This window comes from Balaenoptera physalus (assembly GCF_965194825.1).
Source record: "Balaenoptera physalus genome assembly, chromosome: 12".
NCBI classification, from domain to species: Eukaryota; Metazoa; Chordata; class Mammalia; order Artiodactyla; family Balaenopteridae; genus Balaenoptera; species Balaenoptera physalus.
In genome coordinates this window covers 78,777,526-78,789,980 of record NC_138897.1, presented here as the reverse complement: position 1 = coordinate 78,789,980, position 12,455 = coordinate 78,777,526, and the positions used below count along the sequence as shown (strand labels likewise).

Below are 12,455 nucleotides of genomic sequence, written 5' to 3'. Positions count from 1 at the left end.
CTGGCGCTGCCCCCTGTGGGGATGGACCTGTTCCGGGTCACTCAAAGTACCATTGGTAGGATTTGCACCCAGGGCTAGCTCACTCCAGGGGCTGGGTTGCCCTGGGCACTGCGATGCCCCCAGGCGTACGTCAGTGATGGATGAGGATGGAGTGTCGAGGCAGCCTGGCCCAGGGCGTGGGGCTTGATGCCGGAACCTGGCTCCCTCTTACCATCCTTGTGGCTGTTTCTCAGATTCTCTGCGTCACCTGTAAAGTGGGGATGCTTTTATTACATACCCGAGAAGGCTGTCATGAGACTCAATTATGTGTGGTCAGAAAAGCACTGTGTCAGCTACCGTTTACATCCTATTTGTGATAACGCCCAGTGGCCTTTCACGCAGCTCTGACTTCCCTAGCTTGTCTCCCAGCAGGACCCCTGCTCCTGCTCTCCAGGGCCTGGGTGGTGTGTTTGGTTCATTGACCCAGCTCAGAGCGGCCTGGGTCCCGCCCTGGACACAGCCTCTTCCTCTCGGAGCCTCCGTGTGCTGCCAGGCTCGGGGGTCTGGCCTTAGGGAGGTGGATGTCTGCACTGCAAGGTCACATCCAGGGTGTCCTCTCTGTCCCTCTTCTGCCCTGAACCTGCCATGCCAGGCATCCAGACAGGGCTCCATGCATGAGAGGGGAGGCCTGAATCAGACTGGGGACTCCCCCTGTTCAGACATCGGGCCAACAAGCCAGGGGAGAAGGTGGGGACAGGACGTGAGGAAGAGTCTGTGCTTTGCTGCTTGAACTACAAGTTTCCACAGACTTGCTGTGTGACCTCAGGCAGATCGCTTCACATCTCTGAGCCGCTTCTTCCTTGCAAGCAGTGGTGAGGCTCCAAAGAGCTGCCGTGTATAGGAAAATGGCCAGCACACAGTAAGTGCCTGATAAATGCTGAGCATCCCGGAGCAGGGATGGTCTCCTGGACATCCCCAGGCACCAGGGCACGGGGTGGGTGTGTGCTGGGGCTGGCCAGGGAGATGGCCACTGCTCAGCCACTTTGGCCTGTCCCCAGCCACTCTGCCTCCAGGGAAGCATGGATGGTGCCAGGCACAGAGGAAGAGCTGGAAAGGAATTTAGTGATGCAGGGGAACACCAGCCCCAGGACCACCTCTGTACCCCTCAGGGAATGAGCCAGAGCAGCCCGGGCTCAGTTCTGTCTCGGCTGCTCTAGGACCGATCACTGACCCAACTGAGTGGCTGACACGTAAACAGTGTCCACTTCGAAAGAGCTGGAGAAGTAAATGAAACATTGCATACAAAGTGGCCCAGCAGAGGAGGGGCCAGGAGGCTCCTGGCCTGCTTCCGAGGGCTCCAAGCCCAGTCAGCAGGGGAGGAGACAGCCCGTTTTACTCCTAAGGGGAGGAAGGAAGAACGAACAAAAACAAGAGCTACAAAACATCCCACAGCTGAGACACCATCTGTGTTTTCCTTTTTTTTTTTCTTTCTCTTCGTTTTTAAAACAATATAGTGCAGACCGCACTTCTCACAGTAGAATATAATGGTCAATTTTAGTATAAAAAAAAAACATTCTCAGAGATTTGTAAATGCACTTAGTGCTTGAACAGGCCTTGGAGAGAGATACAGTACCGCTTCTGGAGTGCCAGAGGGGCCAGGACTTGGGGAAATCGGGCCCTGGAGACTTAATGGGGGGACCCCCTGCCTGCCTTATACCCCGGAATGGTGTGGGGCAGGCCTTGGAGGGTGGCTTGCAGGAAAAGAGTTGGATTGGATCTCCCAATTAAAACCAGCAGGTTGCCCCCACACTGGCTCCTAGGAAAACCCCTGAAGGAGGCGGGGTCTGGTCCCTCTGACATTGTTAGCCCCTATGGCGCCTTTGTGCACATAGGTAAATGGTGCCCCTTCCTCAAGATTCAGAAAATTGCTGTAATAAATATACAAGTCTAGGATGCAAATGGTGTCTCCTCAGATGAGTTGCCCTGTGCAGTACACAGCCTACACAACTGTGCCCAGAAGCCCTGTAAGATGTACTGAAGGGAAGGGAGAAGGTAGTCCAGGGTTTGGAGAATGGAGATGGGATTCTGTGTTGGGAAGGAATGGTGGGGGGAGGGGAAGAGAGTCTAGAAGAGGAGGAACAGGGGGACCTGTAGTCCCCGGAGCCTGTATTAGAGTGGTCTTCGCCTGGAGAGGGCAGTGAGGGCGCTGTGGACTCGATGACTTCCTCTAGGCCCCCTCTGCTCTTTTTCCAGGAGATTGGGGAGCTCGTGGAGGGAGGAGCTGTCTAAGCCCCGGGGGCCACTCTGATCCCACCCCGACTCTAGACCCTAACGTTTCCTTCTGCATCCCACTGTGGTCTGACTCCCCTCTCCTGGAGAGCCGGAAAGAACCACTCCTGTTTTAAGTGGTTTCTCTCTCCCTGCCTCGGCCAGCTTGGATGGAGGAAGGCGTGGACGTCGGCAGCTGCCCCTGGCCCTCCGCGTGTCCTGGGGCAGCTGATGGTGGGGAGGGGCCTTGGTGAGTGAGGTCACCTTGCCGCTCCCCGTCGGCAGCAGCCGGCAGCAGCCGGCCTGGCTTCCCTGTGGGCATCAATGGGCACTCGGACACAGGGCGGGGCTGGCGCCCCCGCCCCACGTGCTGCCCACCCTGTTCTGCGGCCTGCCTCCCCCCGGGGCGACCTGTCCGTCTGTGCATCTGCCAGGCAGGCCTTATCTGTAGACGGGCAAGCGGATGTGGGCGTGCTGGTGGTCGAGCAGCCGGGGCACAGCCACCGTCTCGTAGCCCTTGCCCAGCATCTGCTCCTTGATGCATGGGGGCCGGATGTCGTTGATGAGATACTCCAGTGACTGCAGGCTGCTGCTCAGCACGGCCGTGTTGCACACGCTCTTGCTGGGCAGGCCTGAGAGGGTCTCCGCCGGCGGCCCCGCCAGCTCCCGGGCCACCCCCGGCCCCAGCTCGGTCACGGCCACTGCCGCGGCTGCCGGATTGTAGCAGTCGCTGGTGGGGGTCACCAGCACGCTGTTCCAGGGGGCGGCGAAGTACTGGCCCACGGTGAAGCTGGTGGGCAGCCCCACGCCGCAGTTGACGGGCGACCCGCCGGCCCGCTCGTATACCCGCCCCCCACAGGCCTCGGGGGACTTGCTGGCCACTGTGCCGCCGCTGTAGGCCCGCAGTGGCTGGGGCGGCGGCGGTGGCGGCTTCTGCGGCCACAGCAGGTAATCCAGGCCCCCGTCTGCGTACCCTGTGGGCTTGGTGGCCCCAGCCAACGTCAAGGCCGGCGTGCTTCCCTGGCCCAGCTCGGCGCCCTTCCGGCAGTCGGGCGGGCCGGCAGTGGCCGGGTAGGCCAGGCTGGGGAAGCTGGGCACCGGGCCGTGCTTGGCTGGGCTGGGGTGGGGAACGGCCACGGCCTGGCAGGCGGCGGGCGCAGCGCCTTGGGCCTGGCACTGCTGGTTGAGCTGGTAGAGGATGCTGTGGATGGAGGGCAGGTTGGAAGGTGGCAGGGGCAGGCCGCGGCCGGGCAGGGGGATGACGGAGGCGGCGGTGGCCGCGGCCGCGGGCAGGCCGGGTGGCGGGGCGGGCGCCTCGGGCGGCTTGGGGTAGGCCAGGGGCCCCAGAGTGCTGGGCGCCGGGTAGGGCGCGATGCCCACCTGCACGGCGGCCGGCGACAGCTTGGTCCGCTTGCCCTCGGCGCTCTTGAGCACGCTTTTGGTGAGCCCGGGGGGCGCAGCCACGCCGGAGGAGGAGACGGCGGCCTTGACGACGGCGAGCAGGCCCTGGTAGCCGGCCGTATGCGGCGGGTAGGGGCTGTAGCGCTGGCCACTGGTGTCGTAGCCGTTGACGGTGCGGCTGAGGTGCTTGTGCTGGGGCACGCGGATGTTGGTGGGGAAGATCTTGATGGAGAGCGGGCTGTTGGCCACCTTCTCGGCGTAGGCGTCCAGCTCGGCCGGGCTCGGGTAGCGGGAGGAATGCATGGAGCTGGCCACCGTCTCGCCTGTGGGGACACGGGAGGGGAGGAAGCACAGGTGAGAGCCGACCCTGCGACCCGGGGAGGCCCGGAGGCCGCACCCCGCCACTGTCCCCGGAAGGACTCGCCGGCCACCCCTCCCTTGCTTTTTCCATCCAGTCACTTGCTCCTTCATTCATTCTTTCTAAATCGTTAAGCTTCGGATCGAACTGTAAAGTACGTAAAGGAAACTGCATACATCACAAGCTTGCTGCACTTTCACAAACAGAACACACTCGTGTGACACCTAGGTCAAGGGAGAGGCCTGTGCCAGTCCCCAGAGGGCCCCCTGCGCCCCCTCCTAGTCAGTACCCACACCAAGGGAACGGCTCTCCTGGCTCCTAACGGCGCGGGCTCGTGGTGCCTGGGCTCAGCACAGGTGAGCTGGGATCCCGCAGCGCACGCGCGTGTGCACGGTCGGGTCTCCGCCACTTAAGGTTATGTTTCGAGGTTCATCCGGGTGGCCATGGGCGCGGCGGTCCGTTCATTCTCATGGCCGTGTGATGTTTGAGTGTGACGACATCACAGTTTACTCATCCTTCCCACTGCTGATGGCATTTGGGTCATTTCTGGTTTGGGGCTGATACAAATAGTGCGACAGCCCCCGGGGGCACGTATTCAGTGAGTCCTGCTGGGAATAGGCCCAGGAGCAGAACTGCTGGGACAAAGGAGAGACGAGAATGCTCAGCTTCAGGAGAGAATGCCCAACAACTTGCCGAAGGGACTGTGCCAGCTGCGCTCCCAGCCCCCACCGCCCAGCACGGGAGTTACGGGGGCTCCAAACCCTCCACTCCACCTGCCCGGTACCGTCGTTCATTGTATTGGGTTGGCCAAAAAGTTCGTTCGGGTTTCCCCGTGCCATCTTATGGAAAACCGGAACGAACTTTTTGGCCAGCCCCAATACCACCACTCTGGTGGGTGTTCATTCCTTCCGCCCCTTTACTTGTCCTCTCGGTGCCTCATCTGTAGAATGGGGTCATGATGACCCATGGATGGTTCAGTGAGTTGCTACATGGGCCTGGCGCTGGGCAAGTTGCCGCAGTTGGCTTTCATCCTGGTGCTCACCAGGCAGCCGGGAAGGAGAGGTTTTGCCCCCGCTGGCTGCCCATCCCCTCCCCAAGTCTGCCTGTCACCTGCAAGACCTGTGTGGTGGCCACTGCCTTTTTTGTGAGCTGTCAGCACGTCAGCTGAAGGGTGTACTTTGTTTATTTTATTTATTTATATTTATTTACTTTTTTGGCCACGCTGCACAGCTTGTGATATCTTAGTTCCCTGACCAGGGATTGAACCCAGGCCCTCGGCGGTGAAAGCGTGGAGTCCTAACCACTGGACCGCCAGGGAACTCCCTGAAGGGTGTACTTTGTGTGACAGGCTGACTGTCCCCACTGTCAGTGGGCACAACTGGGCCCTGCTGTGGGGGAGGCGGGTTGCCGGTGGGCAGACCCCCTTCTCCCATCCAAAGCCCCTCCCTGGTCCTAAGACATTCCTCAGTGCCACCCAGGAACCCCTCTGGGGCGGGGAGTGGAGCAGGAGGCCTGCGTGAGGCAGATGGAAAGACCCTGGGCTTTGGAGCTGGCTGCCTAGGTGGAGTTCTGCCTGGTTGCAGGGCTGTGTGGCCCTGGGCAAGTTGTTGGCCTGGCTGAGCCTCAGTTTCCCCACCTGTGGAATGGGGATAAGGACTGTGGCAGATCTGCAGGGCGGCCTCAAGGAATGTCTGTGCCAAGGGGCCGAGCAGGGGGTGAGACAAACAGTAGGTGATGGGAGATCGTGACCTGGCTGGGCCCTTGGGTGAGGAGGACCCTACAAGGTCTCATGGTGCACTGCCTTCCTCTCGGCCCTGTGGGCACCCCTGGGACCCAACAGTGACTCCTGTGGGGGTGTGGGGGGGTGGTCACCACTCTGAGCCTCAGTTTCCTCATCTAAAATGGGGTTATACCGCTGCTAACACTGCCTCCCAGGATGGCTGTGAGGCTTTCATGAGTCGTGCGGTGGAGTGTTAGCAGAAGTGGGTCTCTCTAAGTGTGTTCAGACCCTTCCCATCTGCCTGGCACAAGGGTCTTCCTGGGAGAGGAAGGGGTAGGGCTTGTGCATGGGTGGGCCTGGCATTGTGGCTGGGACACAGTGCAGACCCCACCGCCTTCCTTAGGCCTTCCCACCACATCCCCTCCTTCCCGAGCCTCACCCCTGACTCCCTTGTGGACTTAGAGCCAATCTGAGCAAAATGCATGCCGTGACGGGGGAGCCTCACCCCCAGGGCTTCAGAGGCAGCTTTCTGGAAGAAAGAGCATCCCTGCTAAAGGCAATGGTGAAAGGAGTGAGGAGGGAGGAGAGAAACATATTTCAGCAGAAGAAACTGCACAGGCAAAGGTCCAGAGGTGAGGAAGCCTGTCCCAGTGGGAACTATAAACCAGAATAAAAGCAGAAGCCCAGAGCAGGCATGCAGGGGAGCAAAGACCACGACAGGCAGCTCAGGATGGTGTCGGGCCAGAGCAGGGCCTCTTCGCTGTGGGGCAGTGGTTCTCAGTGGTTCTGTCCCCAGGGCACACTGTTGACATCCGCAGACGAGTTCGGTTGTCATAGCTTGCAGAGAGGGTTCTACGGCAGCTAGTGGTACGGGCCAGGGATGCGGCTAAACTTCCTGCGATGCGCAGGACAAAGACCTGTCAGGCCCCTGGCGTCTGCACTGCTGTGTTGGGAGCCCTCGCCCAAGGCATCGGTGGCCGTGGAAGGTTCCAAGCAGGTGAGGGGCAGGGCAGGCCTACGTTAGGAAGACCATTCTCCTCTGCCCTGAGGTGCAGGGATGTGGTCTGACCTGGGCAGGACAGTGGGGAGGGAAGAGGCTGGTGGCATCGAGTACCCCAAGGAGGCTGGGGCAGTGCCACGCCATCTGTGTGGCCTAACCTGGGCCAGGTGGGTGGAGCTGACCCCAGGCCCCCCATCCTGACCCTGCCTGGGGCAGCCCCCCTCCTAAGTGGCCTAAAATAAACTCGGTGTGGAGAATGGAAATGTCACTTTGGCCAACGGGGGAATCTTTCTCCGAGATTGGATTTAAACTACATTATACAAGCAATTTCATGGGCACTTAGCGCCGCTCGGAGAGTCCCGCAAAAAAGGGACCAGCTCTTCATTTACCAGCCATAAATCAGCAGTTGCTATAATGAGCACAAAAATGTCACTTTTATGCAATTTTACAGATGAACAAAACTGGTGAAATTAACTGTGGTAACCTACTATAGTCAGCAAAAGCAGCTGCCGGGGGAAAAAAATTATATCTGTATGTATTTTTGTTCCTCTTAAACTCTCTTCCCAAGCAAGTTTCTGCCATTGTGGTGTGAAAACTCATTTGTCCTCACCATTATACTTTCATTTGGAGTTTATCTTGAGTATCCAATGAGCCACCAACTGTGAAAATGATTAAATCTACAAAATCTATCTAATGGATGGAATAAATTAGGTGTTTAAAACCTTAAGAAGAAAAAAAAAAGAAGAGCAATGCCTGTTACTAGTTTCCATTCATTGAAAGAAGGGGCCCATCTGGCCCCTCTGCTGGTCAACAGGGCTCAGCCAGTGTGGGTTGGTCCCTCCAGTTTGTTGGAGCCGACGGCAGTGCTGTGACACAGAGGCTGTCCTTTGGTGAGCGCTTCGTATACGTGAGGCCCCGTGCCTACAGCTTTTCTCCATGCCTCTTGTTTGGAGCACCTGACAGCTCTGAGAGGTGGGAGGTGGTCCCATTTTACAGATAAGGAAGCAGACAAGTTGTGACATTTGGCAGGCGGCCTCCAAGATCTGTCCCCGACCCCAGTGCTTCTCACCTCCTGGTGTTCACGCCCTTCCACTCCACACGGGGCTGACCTGTGTGACCTGTAAGATACCGTGGAAGTGAAGGAGTGTGACTTCCAGGGCAGGGTCGCGAAAGGCTCTGTGGCCTCCTTCCCTCTTGGATCACTTGCTCTGGGGAAGCAGCTGCCTGTGAGGATGCCGGAGCAGCCGAGGGGGAGGCCCCCATAGAGGGCCACATGCGCCTTCTCGGAGGCAGGTCTTCCAGCCCTGGTCGAGCCTCCAGAGGACCGCAGCCCCTGCCGACATCCGCCTGCAGCCTCACGAGAGACACGGAGCAGAGCTACTGGCTAGGTGGCTCCTGAGCTCCTGATCCACGGAAGCCGTGAGAGACGGTACATGATCACTGATGCTTTAAGCCACTAAGTTTTGGAGCAACTTGCTACACAGCAGTAGATAACTCATCCAGGCCCCCATTTTACAGAGGAGGAAATGGAAGCTTCCCGAGAATACACAGCCGGGGAGGGGCTGAGCTGGGATTTGCCTTCCATGTCATCGTCATGTCACCTGCACCCCAAGGCAGGCCCCAGCTGAAGCCAGGACACTCAGGAGGCTCCCCCTCTTCCTCCTTTGAATCAGGAGGCGGACAGTCCTGAGGAGGGTCTATAGAGTCAGCCCGGAGGCTCAGAGAGGCAGGAAGTGACCCATCAGAGGACACACGGCCGGGCAGCTCTCACGGCTGCCCTCGGCTCCCAGAGACTGCCAGCTGGCGGCCCTCGGCAGGCCTCCCCTGGACATGTGCTTGTCTCTGGGTGGGCGTGGACCAGGGTCACCCTGTTCCAAACCTGGCTTGATTGCTGCACCCCTGTGAGCCTTTGCATCTGCGGCCTCTACTGTCTACCTTGTTCCTGAAGGGCTTTCTCCTGAGCCACCCCGGGGGCCTCAACCCCAGCCTTGTCCACCAGCGTACAGTGGCCATGGCTTGGGGGGGAGGGTCTCTGGCCACTCGGGCCAGGCTGGGCCCCCAAGTCCGTCTGGGCCAAGGCTCCTGACCCTCCCCTGGAGGTGGGCGCCACCACCAGCGTTCAGTGCAGTTGCACAGCCCCATTTTGGCAAATGTCATGACACAAAAAAGGCCTTACATGAAGGAACCAGCCAAGCCAGCTGTTTGTGGCGGGCTTCTACGCAGTGGCAAGGATGGGGGGCAGCACTCACGGGGTTGATGGGCAGAGGAGGGGACCCATGGCCCTATGGGCCCCCTGGGGAGCCCCAGGGCCCACCTTCCCTGGTTCCCCGAGTTGGCCAGGGCACCCCCAGCGAAGGTTCGGCACCACGGCAGATTCTGACTGCCCTGGGCTTGTCCTGCTGCCCCAGCAGACTGGGCTCCCTGAGCTGGCTTGTTCAGTGCTGTCCCCACTGCCCACAGGACACGGAGCAGGAACTCAGGAAGGTCACGCTGAAGGAATGACGAGGCTGTGGCTAGAAGCACCCGTCCAGCCTGGGAGCCCCTGTTCACCGCCAGTCACGACACTTGGGAGAGTTGGTCCTGGGAGGAACTAAGCCAGAGACAGCCCCATGGAGAGACGCCTCCCCCGCAAGCCCGCATCCCCCGGGTGTCTCCTGAGCCCTCCCACGTGCAGGCACCGTCCTGGGCTTGGAGACAAGCAGCGGTCAAAGCAAACCGAAGTCCCCGCCCTCTCGGAGCTGACGTCTAGTCGGGGGAGACAGACAATAACGTGTAACGCGTCCGGCAGCGACAGGCCCCGTGAACAAGGAGAGAGGTGTCGTAGTTTATGTCCACAATTCTTTGGCGCTCATCCCACAAATAGCGGAGGCTAATTTTCCTTTACTTAAACATGAACTAACTAAGCAACTCGATTCTACTGAATAGAACGCGGCAGAAGTGGCGCTGGTGACTATCATGGCTCAGTCCTGAAGGCGCATGGCTGCCTCCTGGAGCTCCAGGTGGGTGTGTCTCTCAGGAGGTCCATCCCTGGAGTCATGTCCATCCCCGCCATCAGGTTCTGGGAAGCCCAGGCCACGTGGAGAGGCCACGTGTGGGTGTTTCAGCCAACAGCCGGCACCCACCACACGATGTGTGAGGGAGCAGGCCTTCGGAAGACTCCAGCCCCGGCCCGGGTCTTCCAGCAAGGCCCCCTCCCCCAACCCCGTGCCCAGCGACATCACGGAGCAGAGACACCGCCCCATGGTGCCCTGTCTCTAGTCCTGAGCATACGACAGAGCTGTGTGAGGCCGCTGAGCTTTGGGGTGATTTGTTACACAGCCGTAGTCATCGGGACAGCAGGGCGTGGGGGACGGAGAGGGATGGGATGGAAGGGCGCCTCGTTTGGACACGGCAGTCAGCGGAGAGCCTTCTCTGATAAAGCAGCTCTTCAGGACCGCGGAAGGAGGTGCGGGAGTGAGCCGCGTGGACGTCTGCTGGGAGAGTGGTCCCGGCAGCAGAGGCTGAGGGGAGTGGACGGGCGCCCCGGCGCCTGGCGCAGCGGGGCTGGCGGGGGAAGGTCATAGGAGATGGACCAGAGAGGCAGGGGGCGCACAGAGCAAACGGGCTGGGCCTTGGGGCCATTGAGAGGACCTGGGCTTTGCTCCACGGGGGAGGGTTGGGAGCAGAGGAGGGACATGACCTGATGTGGGTTTTAATGGTACCCCTAAGGCTACTGGGTGGGAAACAGGAAGAAGTCATCCCGGGAGCAGCCTGACTGTCCCTATGAGACAGAGCACCCAGGAGGCCCCCGGCAGAAACACACCTCGCTGGGCACTAACGCTTAGGGTGTTGGAAGGCTCTGACGACGCTGGGAAGCGGGTACAGTACAGGGATGCGGCAAGAGGTCACAGAGGGGGCTGTCTGTCTTCCTCCTTCCCTCTCGAACCAAGACTTGAGGGAAGAAAGCCCTGGATGCCAACAGGGGCTGGCCTGGGAAGGAGGCATGTTATTTCTTCTCTGTGCTTTTCTGTAATTGCCGGTGGCCAGCTACACCTGAGTATTGCTTTAGGGTGGGGGAGAGGCACAGGCTCGCGTTCCTCCCAGGGTGCTGCCTTTGATGTCTGCTTCAAAGCGTCCTCCACTGCCCTTGGCCTTGAGCAGCCTGAGGCTCCCCGGCTCCCCAGGTCATAGGGCAGCGTCTGCTCCTGGGCAGAGCACAGAGGGTGGTCGGCAGCCTTTTGAGAAGGAATCACGGTCAGATCCCAGCTCTGCCACACACTGGCTGTGTGGCCCTAGGCAGGCCGCTGCCCTCTCTGAGCCTCGGTTTTCTCTTGTGTTAAATGGGGATGATACTGCTGTTGCCGACCTTCGAGAGTTTTTGTGAGCACTGGAAAGGGTGCCTGCCTTCAGTGGGTGCCAAGGTTGTTGGTGATGAATTCACTAAAGCCCCTTCACCGCCTTCAGGCCCCCAGCTGCCTTGCCTTTCTCTGTAAAACCCTCCCGTGAGCCCCCCATTTGCGTGAAGTCTTAGCTGCTCAGGGTGGCATTCAGACCACCTGGCCTTGACCTCCCTCTGCAGCCCCCCCTCCCCACAGGCCCCTGGACGCCTGCACGGTGTCCCCGGGCCTCCTGTACACGCTGACCGCCCCCCTCTGTTGAGTACCACCTCTGGGCCCAGCATCGCCCCAAACACCCGGGCCTCGCCCCTCTGCCAGCCCCGTGGAGGCCCCGGGAGGTGGGCCCTGGGTTCCAGAAGAGGAGGGTAGGCATTCAAGGGACAGGACATCAGTGAGGGTTGCAGACGAAAATCCCTGCTTGGTTTGCTGACTGCTGGCAGACAGATGGGCTGCCAAGGAGCCAGAGCCCAGGTAGGGCAGGGACGGAGGTGGGCGGGGAAGGCGTGCCCTGCCCCAAGGTGTTCTCTTTTGTTTTTTTTAATATTTTTTGGCCGCGCGCGGCATGTGGGATCTTACTTCCCTGACCAGGTACTGAACCCACGCCCCCTCTGCATTAGAAGTGCAGAGTCTTAACCACTGGACCCCCAGGGAAGTCCCCAGAGGTGTTCTTTTTTGAAACAGTGTTCAGACACCAGCAGGACACACCACACACCTGGTGGGCAGGTTGTGGCTCGTGGGCTGCCAGTTCGAGACCTCTGGTGGCAGAGAAACAATTTGTGAGCCAGGATTTGAGCCCCGGGCATCTGTGCCCCGGGCCCCTGCTCTCAGTCAGTGGGCACCGTGGACACCACGGCTGGACCGGTTCTCTCAGGTTGATGCCGATGGCCTGGACACCCTGCTGGTCTAGTCTGTGTCCGTCTGTCTCCCCCGCCCCACACCTCGAGGAGAAGTGCCCCATCTCTGGGTCCCCCCCAGTACCTGATCTGGAAGGGTGAACCTGGGGCGGGGTGGAATTGTCCATGCAGTGCCCAGCACACAGTAGGTGCCTGAATTATGTGCTGAGAGGATGAAGAAGAGGTGTTGCTTACACCCCCTGGTCTGCTGGCTCTGACCCTCCTGGTCTCAGCCGAGACACGCCCCCCCGCCCCCATCCGGGCAGCCTTCCCTGCCTGCCCCCCAGCACTCCCCTGCTGTAGCTGTTGGCTTGTCTCCTGGGCTGGATTTGGAGTTGTTTGAGGGCAGGCCTTGCTCCTTCTCAGCACCCTGATGCCTAAAAGAATGTGTGGAACCATGGCAGGTGCCCGGGGAGCTTTGCATGAATGACAGTGCGGGGTCTAGCGAATCTCCCCCCCA

The 12,455-nt window shown here is 59.9% G+C and overlaps 1 protein-coding gene across 3 annotated transcripts in view; it reads right to left on the bottom strand.

Annotated features, from left to right (window-relative positions):
* Nucleotides 1-2,559: 2,559 nt before the first annotated feature.
* Nucleotides 2,560-12,455, bottom strand: part of FAM222A (family with sequence similarity 222 member A) — a 55,184-nt gene continuing 45,288 nt past the window's right edge. For all 3 annotated transcript variants that reach the window (XM_082417539.1, XM_082417537.1, XM_082417538.1), the window contains one exon: nt 2,560-3,971. In XM_082417539.1, coding sequence (XP_082273665.1) covers nt 2,689-3,951 — 1,263 coding nt within the window. In that variant the 5' untranslated portion in view covers nt 3,952-3,971 and the 3' untranslated portion in view covers nt 2,560-2,688. The remainder of the gene's footprint in view (nt 3,972-12,455) is intronic.